Source organism: Chaetodon auriga, chromosome 16 (assembly GCF_051107435.1).
Source record: "Chaetodon auriga isolate fChaAug3 chromosome 16, fChaAug3.hap1, whole genome shotgun sequence".
Taxonomy (NCBI): Eukaryota; Metazoa; Chordata; class Actinopteri; order Chaetodontiformes; family Chaetodontidae; genus Chaetodon; species Chaetodon auriga.
In genome coordinates, this window is record NC_135089.1 from 11640686 (window position 1) to 11665746 (window position 25061).

At 42.5% G+C, this 25061-nt stretch overlaps 2 protein-coding genes and 1 long non-coding RNA gene across 5 annotated transcripts in view; 2 read left to right on the plus strand and 1 right to left on the minus strand.

Moving 5' to 3' along the window:
• The window catches only part of tex2 (testis expressed 2), a 29511-nt gene extending 27004 nt beyond the window's left edge, over positions 1–2507 (plus strand). For all 3 annotated transcript variants that reach the window (XM_076751655.1, XM_076751654.1, XM_076751653.1), the window contains exon 13: positions 529–2507. In XM_076751655.1, the coding sequence (XP_076607770.1) occupies positions 529–678 (150 nt within the window). In that variant the 3' untranslated portion in view covers positions 679–2507. The remainder of the gene's footprint in view (positions 1–528) is intronic.
• A 793-nt stretch (positions 2508–3300) lies between these two features.
• Positions 3301–4317, minus strand: LOC143333574 (uncharacterized). Its single transcript, XR_013078285.1, has 4 exons — positions 4102–4317; positions 3887–4012; positions 3649–3704; positions 3301–3473 (listed from the first exon to the last, which is right to left on the minus strand). It is a non-coding gene; the product is annotated as an uncharacterized LOC143333574 (long non-coding RNA).
• Positions 4318–4457: 140 nt separating this feature from the next.
• On the plus strand, positions 4458–24007 carry ern1 (endoplasmic reticulum to nucleus signaling 1). The gene is made up of 22 exons (XM_076751656.1): positions 4458–4707; positions 10794–10914; positions 13832–13865; positions 14047–14119; positions 14370–14442; positions 15325–15447; positions 15989–16090; positions 16181–16442; positions 17084–17162; positions 17641–17800; positions 18207–18322; positions 18415–18606; positions 18794–19058; positions 19173–19263; positions 19358–19547; positions 19911–20010; positions 20141–20340; positions 21351–21498; positions 21592–21719; positions 22280–22403; positions 22743–22810; positions 22893–24007. Exons 1-22 carry the CDS (start codon positions 4630–4632, stop codon positions 23457–23459), a joined length of 3294 nt encoding a protein of 1097 aa, XP_076607771.1. The 5' UTR covers positions 4458–4629; the 3' UTR covers positions 23460–24007.
• The last annotated feature ends 1054 nt before the right edge of the window (positions 24008–25061 follow it).

The window sequence follows — 25061 nt, forward strand, 5'->3', positions numbered from 1 at the left end:
CCACCTATATGCACTTCAAAGCATTGTGCCTGTGGCTGTCCCACCCCTCATATATATATATATTCAAAGTAATGATCAGCCTACTGCTAGATAACCACCCTGAGGCATACCTGCAAACTACTGTGTCCCTGTCAGGTCTACCACACATCTACATTTATCCCTGCTGGCTCCTCTGAGGGTTATTATTATGTACCAACCCCCCAACCATGCCTCCAGTAAAATACAGTACACACTGTTGTCACTTGTGTGTATATCTGGCTTTCAACAAAAGCCAAACTCTTGTGCAGGGTTTGATGCATATAAGATGATATGTTTCAGGTTGTTTTTCACTAATTCTGGTTAACAGATATAATCTCATGCCACTGTCCTTATTCAGTATAATTTTTAGCTATAAAAGCATATTCATTAGTAGTTCTTGCTCCATTCCTTTCACAATAGCTTTTGAACAGGCATATTTCAGTGTCATCTTCCTCTTTTTATTGTGAAATTAAGATGACTTTGCTTGTTGCTGTCCTTGTCCTCCGACAGAAAATATTTGTGATGCCAAACATGGATGATGTATGGCTACCCATCATGCACTCTGCCATGGACACACGTTCAAATGCCAACTTGGTTACTGTGACAAATGATGCCTTGAAGGACCCAGAGCCTGAGGAGTCTGAGGTCTCGGACATGTGAAAACTGCAGTTCAAAGCGTATAACGACAGACATTTTATCATCATGGCAATATGACAAGACGCTGCCCCGCCTCAAACACCCGCGGGTGCAGCAGTGTGCCGGGCCAACACTCCCAGTCTTTTTACCCATGTTCCAGTCCCATTGTTGCACCGCTCTATGGCCAGTCGTGAAGTGCACTCACAAAACTGGAAGCGCTGGGTGAGCTTGTGATCATCTGTGGCTACTAAAAACAGGAAAAACGGAAGAGAATTGTGACTCATAGACTGTCATCCAATCACACGGCTTCATTTGTGTGACATCAAACATTATGATTAATTCTCTGATGAAATATAACAAATGGGGGCACGTCAAGACTGTTTCACAAATGTGCGAGCGTGGATCGACAAATAGCCATCCCATTCAATCAGAAGAACCATAATACCTGTGATGTACAGCCGCAGCAAACACGATAGGTGTACAGTCTAAACTTTTTGTGCAACCTTTCTAATCCAGCAGTTAATCGTTTGCTATAACTCTAAGAGAACTTTGAGGCCCCTGATGAAGAGTGTCTGTCAGAGTGAGCAAACAACTGAGGGAATAATCCTAAAAATTTAATACAATTTGGAGCTGATTTTGCGGAAAGCCCCTGCGTCCATTAATACACAGGAATACTGAGACTCATTTACCACCCATCCACACTTCTGCCTGTGCCAGCCGCCTGGCACTTATATGCAAACAGATCAATGGCACTGTGTCCATCAAAGATGCTGGGTCAGTTTAAATCCACCATGGACACTATCATAACACACACAGCCTGTGTGCTTTTACCTGTGTTTATTGGGACTAGAGCTACAACTGACTTCATGGGGGTGAATTAAAACATATCTGCAAACACAGCAGCTGAACATTGCCTAGGTCTGATGAATGTATAAATAGGAATGCAGCTCCCTGACTGTGCAAGGAACAGCTCATTCACTGACGACGTGCTTCTACGCAACATGCTTCGACACTTCTTTTCATGTTATACTCAGAGTTGAGCAGAAGTAATAATTTTCTGTTTTTATTGCCAAAGCAATCTCTCAGTCCTCTTCGAAGGCCACTGTATGATGTGAACGGTGACAAATAAGCAATCGGTTAATTATCTTGAGCTCCAGTTGAGGCCACTGCAGTGATGCACAGCAGAAGTTTGGATAATTGTAGCTGGACATTCATTAGATGGAGGTGTAATCTGCAGGGAGTGATTTTTTTTTTTGTGTGTGTGTGTTTGAGGGCAGCAGGAGACTGGAGCCCTTTTCTGACCATGGTGACACAAAGGTTTTAGATGAAGAGAGGGAAACATACCTGCTCTTCCTGGTTTATCTGAATAACATACTGGATATTAGCCATATTATTTGATGTTGTCAGCAGACATCCAGCTTATGAATGCTCTTTTTTGAATTATTTATTGATTTGCTGTTCTTTCTGTACTGTATACATTTAAGAGGAATAACACCAAAACTACAACAGTAACTCTGTAATCTGCCAAGACACCTGGCTGCTTAAGAGGCGACTATTTTATGTTTTACGTTCATTGTGTGTGTTGGCAAAGTGTATGAGGCAGAAAGTGCCTTTAAAATAATCAAACATTCCTCCATAGTGAGCCGCCACATTTGTTGCATCAGTTGGAGATAGAGAGAAAAATTGTCTTTGTGCCATTACTGTCTGTTCAGACATGCCCTTTTGTTTTCACAGGTTTTCGGTGTTGTTCATTTGCACAGTGATGAAAACATGAAAACATTGCTGTTGTGTTCAGTGATGTCACAGAATGTTCTGGTTCTGATCGTTGTGGATCAATAAAACCTTTTGCTTGGAAGAAATGTGTGCGCCTTTGTGGCTACCTGCAGTTTCCCTCAGGGGATCAATAAAGTACTCTCTATCCATCTACAACAGGAAAGGAGGAAACTTAAGAAGACAGAGGCCTCATTAAAAGGCATCCATCCGTGTCACATGTCTTTATTTTTAAATCGAGTTTGGGCCGGCATTGGTTCTTCTCATAATTAGTTGTTCTGACAATTATTTTTTTGACATTAATCAACTGAAGGTTTTGTCTATTAAAAAATTAGAAAATACTGAAAAATGACCACCACATTTGACCAGGGGTCCTAGGTGATGCTGTTAATGTCTCATTTCGTCCATCCAACAGTCCAAAATGCAAAGATACTCACTTTACATGGATATAAAAGAAAGAAAAGTGGCAAAATTGCTGCACTCTAAAATTTTGTTGTAAATTGTTAAAAAAAAAAAACAACACACATTATCAAGCTACAATTGTTATTCTTCAGATTAATATATTCACATGTAGCAGTGATAACACAATGTGAGTAAGCAGGGACTAACAGTCTCTGCAGTACTGCATCCTTATTTCAACACTCACTTCTTCAAATTTCTATATCTAAAAGGTTGATGTGAATGGCATTTAAATTCTGTGTCTTGCTTTAAAAGAGAGACTTGGTGAAAACAGCCAAGAAACTCCAGTTATGACAAGACGTGACATGATCTTGCACTACTCTTGACCTGTGTGAACAGCCAAGGAAAAGGCCATTCAGGTTCAAAGCACAGTGCCTAAAAATCAATTCACCAAGAATTCAATGAACGATGATGCTTGTGGACAAACGCTTTATTGATTCAAGGCATTTATTGCATCCTACAGTGCAAATAAACATTTATAAATGTTCTGGTTCAAAAGTACATGTACAGCAAACCGATAAGAGTCATGGCATCACCTTGTATTTTACGCTGTGTCCAGCATGTCTGTTTCTTGAGTATCAGTCAGGTTTCTGCAAAAGGAAACAACCTTGAATGAGCTCAGTTACCCATTAATCCCATCCATTCATAAATGGATGTGGGTTAGGTCAGATTAAAATTGTCTTCAATATTAATCAGAAGTCTAACGCATCATGATCATCATTCATAACCACTGTCATACACGTCCTGCTCACTCAAGATACTTACAATCATATATACCTAATCCAGATATCCATGCACACCACAACCCATTTCCTGCAATCCTGCAAAGAAAAAAAAAAAGTCAGTGAACTTGATTATTGAAACACACAACACACTGGTGTCTGTGGGTCAGGTCAGATTGAATATGTTGACTTCATTTGCACATCAGAAGTCTAACGCACGAAAATCATCATTCGTGAACCAAAACGAAGGAGACTAAAAGATCTGTTTTCTAAATACTCACTGTCATAAAATCAGACGAGCCTTGTTCGACCTTCATCTGAACATACACCACCCTTCTGCCCACGTGTGGATGTGCAATACCTCAAAAAACACTGCATCGAGCAGAGTTGATCACCGGCCATGAGCACTGCAAGACATAATGTTAAACAGAGGAACATTATTTATTGTGTTTGTCATTTTAAGTTGTTTGAAAATAATAATAGTAGTAAAACTTACCCCCGCATTTCCAAGCCGGTGCGGCCTACTCACACTTCTGCATCTTCTTCACTTCACGCTTCATCAAACCGGACGTACTTTCTTCTGCGAACCCAAGTCAAGTATCATAACACTGACCGGAAAATATGAAGCTAATAAACTTTTCATGTTAAACGCAAATATCTCGAGTCGGTCTCGTCTTATCAGTGAAAGCATGCTTTCAAGGGACGGACTTCTGCAGAAAATGTCCCCCGGATGTTTTTTATAGCACATCCGGTGTCTGTGGGCCTTTTCTCATTGGCTCACGCTGATTCCACAGCTCCCCTCCTCCACTCGCGTGGATATCTCTATCCCAAAGTCCAACCCCCACAGGTTTCATTTCAGGAAGGAGCAGATCCAGCGTTGTACCCACCGCGGCAGGCTCAGTGCCTTTAACGTGACAACGTTGTTAAAAAAAATTCTAACATCTGGCTGTTGACAAAATCACGTTTTCTATGTAGTCGGCGGCCCTCCGGACCAGCTGTCTATCCCGGCTTGAGACCAGAAAATATGGACTGGACAGTGAGCAGTCGGACCCGGTTGTGGTGCATTTTGGCGTTGCTTTGCTGCGCTGGTCTCCCACAAAAGGTAAGAGGGGCTAACTGGATAAGCTAGCTTAAGTTAGATGACATTAGCTCGGAGTCACCCGCTAAACTACACTTTTCACTCTACGATAGTGCTTTTCTGCCTTCAGTCCCTCAAACATTGTAAGTCCAAACTAAAGTGTTTGTCATTCAGTGAGCGTTTAATTCAGTCTGAATGCTGCGTGTCGTCTCGACATGACAGAAGTAAGCTAACATTAACGTTAGCTCGCTGGCTAAAAGCAGCCGTTTTTAAGTAATATATGCTCTAGAAACCCTGTTATTAATTTATCCAACATTTAATCAACAGCGTAGGACACTTCTGATCTATCAGACCAGTGTTCAGGGAAACGTTTTCCTTCAGGTCAATGTTTTCATCTCATCAACTCCCTCCAAGTGTGCCAGAATTAGATAAGAAACCTTACTGAACTTAAGAAAAGTCATTTTCGTATTCCTACTGTTGAAACTTAGGCCTTATACCTTTAACACTAAGGTCTGGTTGATGTTGTTAAGATTTGGAAAATATACTAACGTATATATGTACTACTTGCATGTTAACTCACACTTATTTATTTTGACAAGACTGAACACTAGTCATTTACTTTCACAACAGCTGCAACCTTAGGACTAATCATTTGATATTATTTGGCCCTGCACAGTGCACGGTGCAAAGGTGAGGGGCTAATGTGTTGGTGAAATTGGGGTCTTGGACATTTGGCTCACCAATAGATGCCTGCAGACATAAATACTTTAAATAGATGCTCCAAGCAGATGACACATTTAGATCAAACGGTAAGAATAGAAGCCTAATGCAAGAAAATACCTGTCCCTCTGCTGAAGTACAGTTTAAAGGATGATTCCCACAGCGTCTTTCATCCACACGTGCATTCGACTTCATGAAAGCCTTCCCTTTCATTTGATTAGATCTCTACAGCCATCTGAAGTTAGCTGGACAGAGGCAGTATGTGTGCTTCATCTGTAGTCTCTAATTTAAAAAGTTCCACACCAGGGCATGGCATTGTTACCCATGGTGAACGTTTGTGGTTACTCTGATTAAATCATACACAACCTGCGGCAGGCCAGTACAAAATAACCACACAAACATCTATGTTTTTGTGCACATCGACACACAGCATGATGTGGTACACAAACGTTATGACTGTAAAGTACCAGTTACTTCACAAGGGATTGCCGGAATACAATAAATCTGGTTGAGATGTATTGTTTTCCAAAGCAACTTGTAAACAGAGAATGGATTCCATAGTACAAAAGGGAGCCAGCTAACTTGCTGAAACTGAGCCAGATCCCCAGGAAATCTCCAGGCAGAGACATTAGCCACCAAGCTAGCAAACCACTGAAGCTAAGCAGCAGATTAAAGTAGCCTTTTAATCCCATATCATGTCTCAGGTTCTTCTCTCAGCCTGTTACAGTCTGCTGGTGCAGCGGGTGCGACAAATGATGATAGGCTATCTATAGATTTTTACATAAGTGTGTGTGTGTGTGTGTGTGTGTGTGTGTGTTAGAGAGAGATAGATAGATAGATAGAGAGAGAGAGATACAAATAAAAGAGCAACAGAAAAGAAGACTCATCTCTTCTCACTCTGTTCTTCACAGTTGGACTATTTTTAAGGCCATCTGATTTTCCATTGTAAGGAGGATGTGCCAGCAGTGACTAAAATCTAACTAACTGCTTCAGCAGCCGTTACTGTTTGTTTGTTTGTTGATGCTTCTTCACACACTCTGCTGGACCTTTATAACAGCATTAACCCACTGCTCTGTCACTATCGCCATATTTTATTTCTTTAGATTTTTGCCTGTGAAGACATTCAGATTGAACTAAGACAGGCTGATTTGCAAAAATAAAACAGTTCTGATCTTGGACTATCTTATCTGAAGAGTAGATTGGCTATGCTTTGTGTGCCTGAACGAGGGCCAACACGTGACATTCTCCCCGCTGAAGCAAGACCACGCAGAGTGCAGCTGATACACAGTGTTGACAGGGAAGGTTGCTAAGATGTTTCTCCACTAAATTTTAAAATCTCCCCAAGCTCCCTTTGTGGTCTCATCCTAGTATAATTCAGCCCATTGGTGTCTGAGACTGTGATGAAAATAAAACATCCCCAAGCCTGTGTCATTTATATGCAGCCCTAAATGGAGACCTCTAATGACTGCTTTCATGTAGGACTGATTGATCATCAGGCTGCTCTTAATTCTGTGTTGCTCACATTTTCTCATGTACAGTGCATGAGGGGGTTTCTTAGTTGACTCTAAAACATATTTTTGATGGCTTGAAGTTGTTGCTGCACAACACTTCTCATGACAAGTTACCAGGTGTGAGATAAGTATTTCTTGGTTCCTGTGTTGGTTTTTTTGTCTCCACCAAAGCAAGCTGCAAACAGGCTGCTTATTGCTGCAGACAGTTTCGTGGTAGGAGAGTTGTTCCACTTTTAAACAGAAAGCCATAACATTTAGGTTAGGCCCAATTAATACATGGGAGAGTTCAGACTAGATGATATCCTGTAGTACAAGTGTCATGTAGAAAAATTTGTTTTTGTCTGTTAAAGAGACACTGTAGTGAGGCCTCTTAGGGCCCGTTTGATGACTCATTTGCTGTTATTGTAATTTCTGATAACAATCACCAATTGAATGTTTCCTCTTTTTTAAAATTTTCACAGAAACTTCCTGCATAAGTGACCCCGCTACCACTTCACAATGAATCTTATATCCAGGATAGATTTAGTCAGACTCACTACAAATTTCAAGAGTGATTCATTAAATTCTCATAAAGTTTCAGTGCATTTGCCAGCCACGTGCTTACCTTTTTTTGTGATTGGCATTTTATTAAACCCTAGAATGACATAGGAATATAAACAAATACATTTCTTTTTCTCCAAATGCAGTTTTGAAATCAGTTTCCCATGCAGTTTTCAGGGAGCTGCTGTAATAGCATAGAATAGTAAAGTGGTGCTTCACGAAACCTCTTGTCGAACCATGTACTTATCGTTAAGATTCGGTATTTGCCTCTCTCTCCTGCATGCATTTCTAAATGACCACGTACCAGCCTTCAAAGGTCAGATAATAGATGAAAATCTGTGTGTGCATTTCACACACCCAGTAAACAGAACACCGAATCTGTGTTTCAGGTGACACTACCAATTCATCTGGCCTACCATTAACATTGTCTGTCTGTTGGCACAAACCTTTATGAGAGGCTGTGCTGCAGTAAGCGGCCGCCCAATGTCTGCTTCTGACATGTTAGTACATTATTATGTTCGTACATATGATGCTGATGCATCATAAAAGTGACACTCAAAAAGTTTTTTTTTTCTTTGAGGATGCAGGGCAGTCATGATAGAGTGGCTGGGTGGCATACATTTGTTTGCCTTATTTACTTTCTGATGTGTTTTTCAGAAGACTTTCACAGCTGCTAATCAGATCCTTTGTAATGACGATCAGCTAATAGTGGGAGCATCTCTAGATCGTCTAGACAAGTAGTTGCTTTTTTTACAGTCTTTGCCCCAGTGCACTGGTTTAAGTCAGAGATAGGGGTGTAACTGTTGGATGGTGATGAAATACTCTACCATCTTGAAGAGATGAGAGTATTGGACAAAGGGGCTATAATGCTGGTGTACTACTGAAGTGCTTGTGTATAAAGCTGCCAATTACAGCCTGTCCTCTGTGCAGGTTGGTCTGGTATGCAAGACTCCAGGCTTACCGTTACCGGTGATATCATGAGTGTTGTAGTCGGTGTCCCTTTAAGCATGTCTGGCCTCATTGCAGACAACAAAGTGAAGACCTCAGAACTTGCCAAGACCCTGGTTTCTCCCAGTTCTGTAGTATTATGTAACACGCTTACGCAACAACTACACATTTCTGTGTTACACAGAATGAGGAAATGAGAGGTAATGTCCCGACATTGAGCAAGTCTACTAAAAAAAGCTTTATAACAGCCATACTTTGTAAATGTGATGGCCCAATACTATGTTATATTCAACAGTTGCTGAACAACAGCATCCACCCCAAACTAAGAGGCTAACAGATGGTAAGAAAGTTATTTGCTTGTGAAACCAAGAACCCTGATAGAGGTTACGGGGGGGTCCAAAAACAAGTTGGTTATGATTCTCCCTGTACAGTTGTGTGCTGCTCGTGAGTATACAGCTCAGTGGGAACAGTCACAGGTGCATAATATTGACACAAACGCTTGTATAGGATGTGAGACTACAGCATGGGACCCGTAGGCAAATGTGAAACTTTCAGTTTGTGGGGTTGTTTTGGCACTGGTTTCTGTTTGCTCAGTTTTAACCAGATAGTATTTTCCCGTTTTAAGTTTAAGCTGAAGAACACAGGGAGAAAATGATGAGAGTTGTGAAATAACAGCTTGTGACTCTCAGATTGTTGTGCATCGGGTATTTTTTATGACTTGACTGGTTTTGTAAGGAAATGCAAGCTGTGTGACAAAGAGGAACCCCCTGAGTGAGTCTGTGATGGTGGTTGCATGTGCTCTCCATGCCCAGGCCTGACTTACTAGCTCTGGTGGTTTGTTCAAGTCTGACTTCAGAGCACTTAAACCACATCTTCCTCAAAAGTAGCTAGATGCTCAGGAGAGTAATATGTCGTCACTGCTAATCTGCATTATATGTAGGAGCTATTTGCGCTGCCCCCACGGAGCTCTTGGGGGGGGGGGGGGGGGTTAGTCAGGGATGTTGATCAATATCACCATGGTTCAGCAGGAGAATGAGATCTGTCTCAGCTTCTCAGCTTTTCAGGCCTCCTGTGGTAAAGGTGGTAGACTTACTGGCATTCCCGGATTTTTTATTCATACTCTGACCCTGATGATGGGCCACTGATGCCCTCCTCAGTTCTTTTGGTTGAGAAAGCGCATGTGTCCCAGTTGCCTATGATCTTGAGCAGTTTCTATCAAAGTACACAGACTGGTCAGGCTGAGTTCATACAGTCCTCTCAGGTTTGGTGGGAAGTCAGAGTTCTCAAACACCCCCACTGGACCTCTTCCTGCACATTGGTGCCAAAAACCATAAGAAGCCCACAGCTTGGTTATCAAGAGCGGCGTTTTTAGAATTCCATAGTGGGTGAGTGGAGCACACATCACCCACAGTGTTGTTAATTCTGGCATAAGCCAAGTCATGAGGCTGGGTCGTTTTGCTGCTGTTGTGGTTTAGGGTTCAATTGTTTTCACTGGATTTGATGTATCTTCTTTTGCGTTTCCTTTCTCTTGGTTTTCTCTTTGTATATCCCCGATGACTACCATTGTACTGCCGTCTTTTATACACTGTCTGTCATATTATGAACCAATCCAAGTGTCGCCCGTATTTCTGAGTGGGAGTAAAAGGTTCTGGAAAGAAGTGTTCCCATATGGCCTGTCTGCCCACTATTCATCTGGGCAGAGAGAGATGAAGCACTGTCTTCACTCAGTTCATTGTGAAATCCATTAAAATCAACCAAACCAACCGTATAAGGTGTGCTGGGTGGTAGTGTGAGTGTAATGCTGAAGTTTAGACCATGCACTCATGCTCAACCAAATGCCCAGTTTGTTTACTTTCCACTACGTAGCAACCCTAGCCAGTCAGTCCCCTCCTACAGCTGTCATTGTAAGGTATTGATTTGAAGTCTATTGATTTGTAAAGAAAACCAAGATGGCACACTCCCTTTGGCAACCCTCCACCCCCACCCCCGTCCAGTAAATGGCTACTGGAGTGATGATGAAGACAGGCGTCTCTTTTCTGTCAAACACTAGACCTTCTGCCAGTTTTCAGGGTGTGAATAATTTAATAAGCATGATGTAATTTCAACTTGTTGCTAATGTTTGCTCCAGGTGTGTGTGAGGAATAGGAAATGATTAAGTGGTTTGTAGCTGAAGTCATTATTCACAGCCTTGATGCAGGAGCACAACATTTTGACCTAACCCATGAACTTAAGTGGGAGCATGCATGCTCACGCATGCCTGCCTGCTAATGACTTGAGTTTAGTATGCTATCGCTTTTACTCATGTGCATTATAAATGGGTTATTTTAGTCCTGAGTAGAGATGTTGTTGTTTACAGTTCATCACCTTAATTTTTGTGTTGTGTGTCTGTAGGGGTTTTGCAGTGCAAGCACAGTTTCCCTTCCTGAAAGCCTGCTCTTTGTCTCCACCCTGGATGGAAACCTCCACGCTGTTAGCAAGAAGTCGGGCTCTATCAAATGGACTCTGAAAGAAGGTAAGAAGAGAATGTGAATGTTGATGATGCGACTTGCATCTGGTGCTCCAGGTTTGGGTCAGTCAGTCTTGAGATGAACCGAGGCAGATTTGGAAAGAACTGCTCCTGTTTAATGATTTCATGTTGTAGGTTGTCAGGCACATCAGCTGGTTCCACATTAAACATTATAGCAAACATGTTCAGTCCTTGTTGTTTACTTTTCATGTCCTGAAAACCTCCCATCAAATGCCTGAAGGAGTTTTCACACTCATCATCATATCCAGATGTCAGAGCAGGCTGTTGTTCTTGCAGAGTAGGAAAATGCAGTGTTTCCTCTTTCCAGTTGCACTTGCCACAGCTTTAATTTCACTTCAGTGATTTCACATATGAAAGCAGAGAGCTGAGAAGCTGGCTAGAGCTTTAGGTTTAACTCTGAGAGGTACTTGCTGGGCATCCAAACTCTGCTGAAGAGCACTAAGTTTATCTGAGGGCATCTGTCCTTGCGGCTCATTCAGTTTAGCATGTTTCGGACTGTAATGATACTTAATATTTGACTTTTTCATGACTTCATCACGTTGGCTTGCCTTTTACTTGAACAAAAAATAATCTTTTGTGCATGTGACACTACACATCTGCTTTCGTTTTCTTGACAGTTGCCATGATGCATTGATGACATCAATAGCTATGTACATGTTGCGTTCAGGGACCACTTGGAAGGATGTAATGGTCTGCTATTTTATGTAATTTTCTTCGTATTGCTCAAAAAAGTAATTACTGTGTTTCTGAGTTGCTATATTGCATTCATGAATTGCCTCCGGAGCCGGATCCAACGGTTTTGTATGTGGCCTGGAGGCGGGAGGTTCTCCACCCCTGGTTTAAACAAAAGGATTTGAATGCATTGCCACTCCTAATAGTTGACAAGAAGTCTAATGCTTTCTAGTGGTGTCCAAGGTTTGTTTATACCAGTCGTTTTTGTGAACATGGCAATAAAACACGCCTTATATATATGTATATATATATGTGTGTGTGTGTGTCTATCTATCTATCTATATCTATATCTATATCTAGATATAGATATATATTAATCTACAACTTTGACTGTAATTAATTTGGTCAAAGAATCCTGATTGGGCTTTTTTATTGTTATTATTGACTAGGAAATGTTTTGTGAGATTGAGCCAAAGAAAATACTGTGAGATGTTCTGTTAGGCATGGAAACTGGGTAATTATTAACTGAGAGAGGGGCAAATATAGCCTGTAATCAAGGTCAGAGTGGACAAGGGTAAGCAACTTTGCTTTAGTATCACCTGCACACACAGCATGTACCATGATTACCATGTTAATGTAGGCACATGTAGGAAAAACATGTCTTGAAAAAAGTCATATTGTTGTTTTGGGGAATTTATCTTAGAATAAGAGCCATACCAGTAGTACGACAGTCGAACACCTTTCCTGTTTTAAACATACATTTCCTCTCATTTTTAAGGCTCAAAGATTTTACGGCATAGTGAAACTACTGTGGTTTGAACCTACGAGTCCCGGTTAGGTTCACCTAATACCTATGTCATTAATAGTCACAGGCTGCTTCCTCCACATCATCTGTTTTTCTGGAAAAGCTGTTGAATATAAATTTGACTGGTTCTCTACCAGGCTGTGCACACACCTGTTGTTGTGCTCCAGTCAAGCAACCATACACCCACGTAATGAGGGGGAAGCAGGAATCTTTTCCCTGGACCAAGACAGCTCAGCCCACATGTATATCCTCTCACTGTTTGCTTGTCACTCTCTGTTGACTTTGTGAACATATATTTGTACATCAGCCAACCAGAGGTGCTGTATATCTGTCCAACATGCAGAACCGTTGTTTTCTCACCACCAATCTGGAATTACACATTATGAATAAAGGTGCTTCTTGAGCAGGAGTCATTGACCACCTTCAGGTAATCCTATGCTTCCCCCTACTATTGTTGACCCCTTCAGGCACCTCCACAGAGATCAGCACCATCTGGTCCACACCCTGTATGTTCACACTGTCGGGAGGTGTGTGTTTGTCTAGTAGCAATTGAGGATTGGATTAAGGTTACTCTTTGGCTCTTGTCTTAAAGGGCTATCGCAGTGTCTTGACCTTCTACAAGGGATGTCATTTTCAGTTAATTTTGCTTTTGATAGTCTGAAACCCATTAACCAGTAACTACATGGTTAATTTTGAGCTGAGCAGCACACTGGACTGCATTCCCCAGTCAGCACTGATGAAGTGGTAGGTAGTTGTAATGTAGTTTTCATTAGTGAGAGCTGTCCAGCAGTTGTCAGAGCCAGCTTGTCTGCCCTACTTGACTTTTGCTTGTCCTTCTTGTGCTCCAAGTGTTTCTCTGTGTGTTTAGTCACAGTAGCTCTCAACAGCATAACATACTCAGATCCAAGGTACAAACTTGCTTTGTATCCTATGCCTTCTCCAACACACATTGGCAGCATATTGGTCTCAGTCATTCAGCACACCGACTGGGTGATGGCCTCAGACCGCTGCGCATCACAACATCCCGTTTTAATTTTTCCTGATTTCCGCGTTTTATGATTTAAGCACATTTTGTAATCATAAGAGTGACTAATCATAAGAGTGACTAATCATAAGAGTGACTAATCATGTTGTGGAAAAATACAATTTTAAGAAAATATTCAATCTGTTTTTATTTTCTTTGTTCCCATCACTGGTGTTACATGCTTGACTTCTTCATGGAAAGCTGTTTGCAGACATGATTGTTTGCCTTGCATGTTTGCCCCAGGGGAATTCATCTTCATCTGGACTTTGTGTTCTGTGTGGTTGAATGTCACTGATGTTCATGTCATTCTCTTTCTCAATAGCTACTCGTAGCACTTCCATTGTTGGTTAATTTTCCTGTCAGTCCTGAATTGCATCTTGTCTCCCTTTCCCTCCTCACAGATCCAGTTCTTCAGGTCCCGACACATGTGGCAGAGTACGTACCTTTGAGTTGTTTTTCTGCATGGGTGTATGTGTATACATCCTTGTGCACTGCACCTGTCTGTAACAAAAGATGGTGAATGGAAATGGATATGGTGACCTGTTGAGCTTGTCTTATCTGTCACTCTCTTTACTGGTCTAGAGATGTAATGAATCTTCTTAAATCTTTACTGTAGACCAGCCTTTCTGCCGGACCCCAATGATGGCAGCCTGTACTCTCTGGGAGGAAAGAACAACGAAGGCCTCACAGTAAGAGGAAATCTTTTTATCACAAACCACAATCTCCCTCCCTTTAAAGAAATACCACTGTGTCCTCTGTTCTCTGAAAAGAAGAAAAAAAAAAACATATCCTCTCACCACATATGTGTATGGAAGATACAAGTTATGCTGAGAAAATGCACAATCACTCTGAAGTTGCAGCTGTGGTGGTGAATGCAACATGTATCATGGTGCAGAGCATCTTATTGTTTTCCAATGTTCATTCGTTTCACTCAAACAGAAATTACCGTTCACTATCCCTGAGCTGGTCCAAGCTTCTCCCTGTCGCAGCTCTGATGGAGTCCTTTACATGGGTAAGGCTAGCTCTCCAATATGGATTTTATTATGCCTTTTGGTTAAACACATTGTTCTGTAGTTGTCTTATCCATAAACACGTGCAGTCCATGTCCCAGTGTGTGTGCTCACCTAAATGAACTGGTCTTATCTGGCTTAAACCGAATATCTTACAGTACCTTTCAATTCCACTCAACCTGCGGTCGCAGCCGGTGTTCTTTTGAATTTAAAACGGTTAACAGACTAAAGCTAATCTACCGTAGCGACTGCGTATCTTTGTTTAAAGGGAAGCAGGTGACATTTGCCGCCCCGTAGTCATTATCAGCAGAGCTTTTGTTTTCATTCAAGTGAAGCTGCTGCTGCTGCTGGCACAAGGCACGTTGGAGATGCAAAGGTCTGACAGTGTCACAGACTGGACTGGAATTCTCACTCTCTAAATCTGTTTGTGTGTAAGAGTAGAGTTTGCAGGAATATCAGGCATGACCGTTTTTCCTTATTCATCAGTTTATCATTGTTCTATAATAACCCATGATTAGGTTTCTACTGCCACTCCCTGCAATGACAGAATAAGTGAGATGCCTTTACAAAGAGGCCATGACGGCTTGGTTGTTCAGTGATAGAATGGTAACACGCATCACTGGAGAGATTAAATAGCTACATGTTATTCCACCAGTGCGCCTTCCGGTCAGTTTACAGTTTCATGTAAATAGTCAGTTTTCTTTAGATCAGCCAAAATCACAAATTTGTTAATCTTTATACCCTCGATTTTGTGAAGGAAAAAAGCCACAGAGAGCCCATTTACAAAGCCATGGTCGTGCATTTTCCAGGGGCAACATAAATGCTGTAATTATGGCAGAGGTAAATAATGTTGTGTGTGTGTTTGCGTATGTTCTCGTGTGCAGGCAAGAAGCAGGACTTGTGGTACGTGGTGGACCTGTTGACTGGTGAAAAACAGCAGACCCTGACTTCCTCTTTTGCCGAGATGCTGTGTCCCTCTTCATCTCTTCTGTATCTGGGACGCACAGGTAAAAACAAAACCAGCCCTTACCTGGCCAGCCTTATCCTAAGTCCCATCATGACTGCAGCAATCAATTACTGATTTAATCTGGCTAATCAAGAGGCCTATTTGTTTTGCATGCTCTAACTCAAAGGTGTTGGCAAACCCTTATTTACCTACTGCTCATCTCGTCTGCTATCCCCACCCTTGCTTCAACAAGATCAGCCCCCAGTCTGTCCATGCAGTGTTTAAAGCTGGGGAAGCTGGGATGGTAATTGTAGACAAGGACCAAGTGCGTAAGAGCCCTCAAAATGAACACTATATATCCTTAACTTGGTGTCAAGTCAGCACTCCCTTTGTCATCCAGCAGCATATGTGCTGGATTTTGTTTCACCATGTCTCCGCATTTTCCACCCTATGAATCCCGTTTTTTGAAGCAAAGGAAATTCAACACCACTTTGCACTGACACCCAGAAACGGATACTCAACGCCCGGCTTTTGTGTATGTTACATAAGGAAAGTACTTTCTTTCCCCGTGTGAATAATCCCTTGTTGTTCATCCCTGTTAGAGTATACCATCACAATGTACGACACCAAAAGCAGGGAACTGCGCTGGAATGCCACCTATTCTGACTACGCCTCCACCCTTCCTGATGACGACACCAAATACAGTGAGACCCTTGGACATGCCAGTTATTTTGGTTTTGTTTAGCTTCTGACAGACGGTGCCAGTCATTTGTTTGCTCTTTGGTTCCCCACAGAGATGGCTCATTTTGTGTCCAACGGTGACGGCCTTGTGGTGACTGTGGACAGCGAATCAGGGGACGTTCAGTGGGTGCAGAACTATAACTCACCGGTGGTGGCCATGTATATCTGGCAACGCGAGGGCCTCCGCAAAGTTGCTCACACTAATGTGGCCGTGGAAACCCTGCGTTACCTCACCTTCATGTCTGGAGAGGCTGGCCGTATCACCCAGTGGAAATACCCGTTTCCCAAAGAGAAGAAGCCTCAAAACAAGTTCATGTAAGCAGACATGAGTGAAATGACTGATTGATCCCATCTTTTTTTGTCCATTTTTAAAGGCTTTTATTTGTATGATTGTTACTACTACATTTTTCTTTGTAGTAGTTTCATTTGGTTTTTGAATTCTGTCATCATTCAGGGAGTAAACGTTGGCTAAACACTCTTTTAAACATGTTGGAACTTTCTGCCTATTAATCATAACAGCCTTAATCACTGAAAGGGTGAAATCAAGATATAGTTTTGTAAGACGTGAGATTGCTTAATGTTGGGATGGAGTCTAGACATGTAATAACTAATAAGTGAGTGCCGACAAGCCTGGTTTCAGCGCTGGTTTCACACTGCAGTACTATATTTATTTTTATGTATTGTGTTCACACCTGCCTCTGCTGGAAAGGACAAATGGGGCTTTCAGTGGTTGATTCTCTATGAAAGCTTCACCAATTTACAGAAATGATGGAGAACTCCATTTTGAAATGTCTCTATTTTTAATCTGTAATGATATATACACTCCAGATGTGTTCTTAAGATTGTATTCTGTCATACATTTAGCATGAAATGTGGACAGTGTAGTGTGCTTTTAAAAATAAGCAGGCAGTTGTTTTACTGTGCTTTTTTTTTTTTTTTTTTTTTTCCTTTTTCAGGGCCACTTTGTATGTGGGCAAATACTCCACCAGTCTGTATGCCTCTCCCTCCCTGGTGCATGATGGAGTCACTGTGGTGGTGAGTGGCAGTTACATGTATATCTCCATTTAGGCAAAACACAATCCTTATCAGTAAGACTTAGATTTAGACTGCTCCTTTATTGATCCCAATTTGGGAAATTGATTTGTTGCAGTAGCAATTAAACATACAGACAGAACACAGAATGTATACAAGAATTGCTTAAAAAGTCAAAAAAGTAAGACATGAATATTAAGGTGTGTGTAAGTTTTGTATTGAGTCAAACTTCACCAGTTGTTTTTCTTCTTCTTTGGTTTCGTCATCAGTCTTCATTTTTTGGTTAGTAGTTTCCAGGTATGCCAGTGAGTTCACATGAAGACATCCTGTTCCTGTTTGTGTCTTAGCTTGCCCCAACTCAAGTCACTTTGCCTCACTGGCCTGCCTCAGAGTATTTTCTACCTTAATCCTGTGGGACATCTAACAGCAAATAAGTCTGAATGTCTTAAATGTTTGTGCATGCTCATTTGTGTACACACAGCCTCGTGGTAGCACCTTCCCCATGCTGGAGGGCCCTGACAGCAAGGAGACTGAAGAGGACAAGGAGTGTGTCATCACACCCAGTACCAGTGTCAAGTTCAATGCTGCACTCCGAGAGCGAAACCGTATCAACTTCATGAGGAACTACCTGCTCCTCATAGGTACTAAATCAGTACATAAAACACAAAGCAATATCTGGTCTAAACGACCTACTCTGATTACTGTGACCTTTCCTGGTACAGTGAGGGGGAGAGTTTCAGAGTCACCACCAAAAAAGAAGTCTTAGTTTCACTAACAATGTGTGGGGCACTCCGTACTCACCACATTTTGAAGTCCAGGGCCTTGAATGGTCCACTGCGCTTTGAGTGACTATTGCAGTGAGACTGCCCTCTGCTGGATGATAAAATGAATCACGTGATTTAACAACATTATACAGTGTTTCCTTGCCATTTAAACATGGAACACTATGAGTATCAAAGCTGAAATTCTGTGTTTGGTTTCGGTGTGTGGCTGTGTTTCTGATGATAATGTTGATGATTAAGTAGTTCGCTAATTTCGGCATTTCAGGTCATCATGAGACGCCCCCTGAAGCTCACACCAAGATCCTGGAGAAGTTCCCTGACAGCTTCCCTCGCAATCAAGGCAATGTCATCCCACCTACTACTGACAAAAAAGTGGAGGAGGTGTGTGCCACATGGCATTTTGTTGAGAAGATTTTTCAGGCATCAAAACATCTGTGCACATTTCCTCACTCTGTTTTCCCACCGTGCTGTAGAAGGTGAATGATAGTGGCATGGACGATGGCCCTCCTCCTTTGCAAGAAACATCTATCGAAGAGCCCAGGAACAGTGGTCGCACTGTGCGTCCAGAGGCGCCTGTGGACTCTATGCTCAAAGACATGGCCACCATCATCTTCTCCACTTTCCTCCTGGCTGGCTGGGTGGCCTTCGTGATTACCTACCCAAAAGTAAGTCAGACACCACCACCTAGTGGACCGTTGAGTGCCTGCACTACTTAGTGACGACAGAAAATCATTCATATGTAGAACCAAGACTACAAGTGTCACATTTGCTAGTGGACTCTGCAGAGTACGCATAGTACACGCTGCAGTATCAAATTGTTGGGCTTACACAGAGTTTCCTCACTCACCACAGAGCGTTCACAAGCAGCAGCAGCTGCAGCACCAGGAGTTTCAGAGGCAGATGGAAGAGAGGCTGGAGCTCCTCCAGAGACAGCAGCCATTCCCCCCTGCAGACGTGGGCCTGGGCTTAGTCCCAGACAGCGACTATCTGGAGGTGGCCCGCACTCGGTCCGAGTGCTCAGACCACAGCAGTCCCAACATCACCCCCCGCGCCTCCAACCACTCCAACCTGTCTGTGTCTGAGCTGGGAAGCTCTGCCAATGAGCACGAAGATGGTGGTAAGGATTGAGCCATTAAAGATCACATGCATACACTCTTTGTTGATGCTTGTTGAACACTTTTTTAACCCAGTTTTCACTGTCTGTAATTTTGTATTTGATTTGTTCTTTCAGAGGAAGACTCCAATATTGTCAGAGTGGGCAACATAACTTTCCATCCCAAAGAGGTCTTGGGTCATGGTGCTGAGGGCACAATTGTGTATAGGTAAGTCTGAACAGCCAATCAGCATGTTTTCATGATGTTTAATTTGTAAAATACTGAAGGAATTTAAGTTGTATTTCCACTGTTTCTCCACAAGGGGTCGGTTTGACAATCGTCCAGTGGCAGTGAAGAGGATTCTCCCAGAGTGCTTCAGCTTTGCAGACCGGGAAGTCCAGCTGTTGAGGGAGTCGGACGAGCATCCAAATGTCATCCGCTACTTCTGCACTGAGAGGGACCGTCAGTTCCAGTACATCGCCATTGAGCTGTGTGCTGCCTCACTTCAGGAGGTAATGAATGCCTTAACAGATCACTTAAGCACCTTTTTGGAGTCTGGGAAAAGTTGAGTTAGTGGTGTGTTGTTCTGCTATTAGCAGAACTCAAGTATTTTGTTAATAGCGGCCCAGTTTTAATTGATGTTGCATTAATGATGCAGTACTGTGAGTGTGAGTGCGGTTTTTAAATTTTGGCAGTAAGTGGAGGAATTAGTAAGGATTCAATGTCATTGTGTCATTTTTCATGGAACACTGAACTGTGAAGAAAGGACTTCCAAGGACTCCCATGCTGAAATTAATTTGGTGCACAACCTCAAAGTTGTGAAAATGTGACGCCCCATTATAATTATTGTACTACACTGTCTTTCATCTTTCTAGTATGTGGAGAGGAAGGATTTTGAGCGTCATGGACTAGAGCCAGTTATGCTTCTTCAGCAGACCATGTCAGGACTGGCCCATCTGCATTCTCTCAACATAGGTATCCATCACTGAGTACAAAATCACTTTGTCATCATTATCTGCTTTTCTGTATTACCAAACAGTACAGAAAGCCCTTAAGTAATGGACAGCTTGTTTTTCCTCTTCTCACCTTCATACTTGTACTTCAGTCCACAGGGACCTGAAACCCCACAACATCCTGGTCTCCATGCCCAATGCCCATGGTCGGGTCCGGGCCATGATCTCTGACTTTGGCTTGTGTAAGAAGCTAGCAGTGGGCCGCCACAGTTTCAGTAGGAGGTCTGGGGTGCCGGGCACTGAGGGCTGGATTGCCCCCGAGGTTCTCAGCGAGGACTGCAAAGACAACCCGGTGAGTCAGTGGCAGAGCAGCAGCTCCTGTGGTGGAAATGTATGCTTTGTGTAGAGGTGTGCAGTCACCTAATTTAAAAGTCTGATAAAACTATGAAAAACAAGCTGAAGTTGACAAAACAGAAGCATCTAAGAAGCCGTCACCCAAAAGTTCTCCAGTTTTGACAGAACCAATAACTAAAAACTATCCATAGGGTGAACGTAGGACCAAAAGGAGCAGAAAATCAAAACATAAAAGCTGATTAAAGAACATTAAAAGTTTAAGAAGAAGTGTTTTGATCTCTAATGGAGTGGACTCCTTAGAGGGGATTTGTTTGAAGTTGTAGTACCCATTTGTCTCATAGCAAACAGATAACTGACTAAATAAAGCAGCACTTGTATATATAACTTGATACTGTATACTGGGTGGTATAACTGTACACAACATTCACTGTTTGATATGAACAACTGCAGCTTGTGCTTGTTTATACTGGGCAGCTGAGCATGAGTGAAAATACACACAAGATGGTACAAGCACTTTCACCATATGCTTAAATCCTGTATTCTCTACAGTGTGAGTTATTGCTTCAGTCTGGATCTGCAGTGAGCGGCTGCCTGAACGCTGTGGGCAGAAGGACTTGCCCTCTCATCTGTCTTTGTCTCGTTCTGCTAATCAACACATTTGTTTGATGCCGTCCTAAATGACTCCACATGTTTGAAGTGTTTCCACTAACATACTCATACGTGAGCCTGACTAATGTGGTTAACTGGGCTAAGCCAACGAAGCATGCTACAGCTGAAAGCTTTCAGGTAGCACTGTTAAATAGTCTATTTTCACAGTAATTGTTTGAGTCATAGGGTGTGCCGAACCAAGGAAGTCAAATACCGAACAGATCTTCCTGTACAGAACTGTTCAGGATGAACAGACGTACTCTTAAACTCCCACTGTATACACATAATACTACTGTTAAAATGTGTGTTTCATTTTATTCCACACTATGACCATCCATATCTTTCTTCTGTCCCTTGTAGACCTGCACTGTGGATATCTTCTCTGCTGGCTGTGTGTTTTACTACGTGGTGTCTCAGGGAAGTCACCCCTTTGGCAAGTCTCTGCAGAGGCAAGCAAACATCCTACTGGGCACATACAGCCTCGACCACCTGCAGACTGACAGACATGGTGAGGACTGAACTTTTGATTTTGCTGTGTATTCTGTATTATCATACCTTGTGAGCACATTGTCAAAACCAGCATGTCTGTGTCGTTTACCAGGGGACATTGTAGCCAGAGATCTAATAGAGCAGATGCTGAGCGTGGAGCCACACAGGAGGCCGTCAGCTGAGAGTGTTCTCAAACACCCTTTCTTCTGGAGCCTGGAGAAGGAGCTGCAGTTCTTTCAGGTCAGCTCTTTTTGACTGATCAGACAGTGTCACTGCTTATTGTATCACATGTCGTAGTCTGCCCTCGATGTGTTTTAAACCTCTGCTTACTCAAACCACATCCTGGTGCGATGCAGACAGTGCATTGCGCTGTTACAGACCAGTCTGTGCACACGCTCAAGTGTTTTTGAAATTTGTAAAAATCCTCCTGTACATTCTATTTTTCATGAGTAAACCTCTTCATAAGTGCATGTAAATCTAGGCAAACATGTGTGCACATGCATGCATCTTATGGTGCTTTGTGCGGTAATGCCAGGTTGTCTGAACTGGACTGTATAAAGAGCTGATTATTTACAATATCTACTTTAAATGGTTGCTGGATGTATGTAAACTACCCTCTTCAGTTAACTAAGTCTTTACAGACGCTTATGAACCCACAGAACTTCATTAATGTACTGTATAATAGATCTGTTCGTCTTTTTTTTTTTTTTGCATATATTAATGCTCTGAGTGAGAATGAGACTGCAGGCTGCCTGGCATAGTAGTTGAAATTCAAGTTTTTTTTTGTGGTTGCTTTGCAGGATGTGAGCGACCGAATTGAAAAGGAACCGCTGGACGGACCAATTGTGAGACAGCTGGAGAGAGGAGGGAGGGCTGTTGTCAAGGGTGACTGGAGAGAACACATCACAGTGCCACTGCAGACAGGTGTGGGACTGGCTAACATTTCATGTCACATACAAGCTCCTGGCGCCCCTGGTTAATTAAATTAAATAATGACTCCGGTGTTATTTCATGTTAGAGAGCTAATTGGAGAAATGCTTTGATGAGCATGATGTATGTTCATAGTTACACTGAAACTGTATCCTGTTGCCTAAAATGATAAAATTCATCACTGAAATAATTGGATCATAACCAACCACCTGCATCTATCTCTAAAAAAAAACTGAGCGTCCGTCTGGTCTGAAGTCTGTGAGAGGTGACACATTCTCACATCGGCATACTGGCTGGTGCATTGGGTTTTATCTTTCTCTCTTTCTTTGGCAGATCTGCGGAAATTTCGCTCCTACAAGGGAGGGTCAGTCAGAGATCTGCTGCGTGCAATGAGAAACAAGGTAGGAATGAAATCTCATGCTTTGTGTTTCAAAGAAACTGGTCTCGACTGTTACACTCAAACGTTTGACCTTCCCTCAACAGAAACATCATTACCGAGAGTTGCCTGCTGAGGTGCAGGAGACTCTGGGCTCCATCCCTGATGACTTTGTCTCCTACTTCACATCCCGCTTCCCCCACCTGCTGATGCACACCTACCTGGCCATGCGGACCTGTGCATCTGAGAGGCCATTCCTGCCTTATTACTCCGCTGCAGAGCAGCTTGCAAAAACACAGGCCCAGTTCACATATCTCAGACCACAAAGACAAAATGAGCCATACACACAACAGCTGCCAACAAACACATCATCACCCGCCTCACAAACCCAGGAACCTACATGTTCTTCACAGCCTGCGCAGGTCTCTCACTCAACACCTGCTGAATCAGTGCCCTCTGCATCACCACATGAGCCTGTATCCTCACATTTGCCAGTTCAGACAGCGCAGCCAGCAGCAGCAGCACTGTGCACACAGACTGACTTAGACAGTCAAACAATGAACCCCACATTTGCCTCAGAATCCCCTACAGATCCTCTCGGACAAAGAGAGTCCAGTCAGCCTGAGATACACACTCTGCCAGATCCTTTTACAGTGGACAATGAGCCAGTGTGAACTGGACCAGAGTCAGGTGGACCCAGCACAGACGGGAGCATTGCCTTCAAGAGTGGACATCAAGTGGGAGTTGGTTGCTGCACCCTGAGCTGGTGAGGACCAGGCCTGCAGTGCCTGGGATCCACTGCCAGGTGCAACAGCTGCACCCTTAGTTAAGTGCCTTCTGCTCACCTGGGTTAAAATGTTCCCCCACAGACCCGTCCACAAGTCCGTCTCTGCCTCGAGGAAGTCAGATAGCCAAGAAGGAGTTGTTGGACATTCTCTTGTAGCTGGACTGAGTAAAGAGATTTTTTTTATTGTATTTTTTTTTTTTTATAACAGCATGCCCAAAAACGTGTTTGTCCCAAAAACATTTGGCCTCTGTTTATTGTGGGAAACATGTCTAGATGTCGTTGAACATTTGGGTAGTTTTATTGTGCAATGTTGTATTTCTCAGTGAGCCTGTTCACTGAACAGATACAGTATGTATATTTTTGTATAGACTGATTCAGCATTTGGATCATTGATGATGAATCATTTAATGTGGCTGATGTGCCTTTTTTTAAAAAGATATCACTGTGCTGTGTGGGTACAGATCTTTAAAATTGACTATGCTAAATGTGCTTGATTCCAGTTAATGCTGCTAGACTGCTTCTCTTGTGTCAATCAAGACTATTGTGCCGACTTGGTAAGAGTGGACCGTTCCAAAGGGTGTTCAGGGTGGCATCTGAATACAGTAGGTAATTTTATTCTCATGTGATCATGTAGTCAAAGATGCATTTAGAGGTCAGGCTGCAAAACTCTCATGTATGATAACTTTTCATGGGTGTCAACTTGAAGTTAATGACTTTCACATTAAATTCTATTTTTTTTTTTTAATGCTAAGATTGTGAGTGTTGATTGAGATTGCTGCATCTTAAGGTTGGGATTGGGAAAATATGGAATATTTAACTGCAGTCAGTGCCTAAAAGACACAGTTACATTTAATAAATATTTTTTTACAGGTGCTCCAAGCAGCTGGTGTGCCCTGGTTGTCTACATCTATGATTGTCTTAGCTTTTGCTGCAGTTAACACTGGTTAAAGTAGCCTACACTGTAACCTTTCTCTGAGTTTTGGACCATTGCCCAACAAAAGCAGGAATTTCTTGACTGAAGCAGGCTTCTGCCACGAAGAATCAGCACAGTAACACAGAGCCAGTGTGTGAATCATTATGCCCTCTCCAAGGACTTGACATGCATGTTAATACATTGAAGACCAAACTCACATATCAGATTCTAAATATGAATGAACTTAAAAATGCAATTTAGCCAGAAGGTAACAATCAAAAAAACAACATTGTGGGAATTCCGCTGCAGATGAGAAGATCAATATCAGTTTTATCTCTGTGCCTTCTGTACAGAGAGGGCTGTGTTTACACGGCTCAAAAACAGGAAACAGGCACCAGTAGAACTGGTGCAGGCACCTGGTGAGCAGGCCCCACACCCCACTGCATGTGGTTTCTACAATAGGTCACAATGGTCCTTGTGTATGATTAACACTGTTAACGCCCATGGACTTGACACAGTGGTACTATTTCATTTTAACAGTCATTCCATGGTTAATGCTGGCAGGTGGCTCAACAA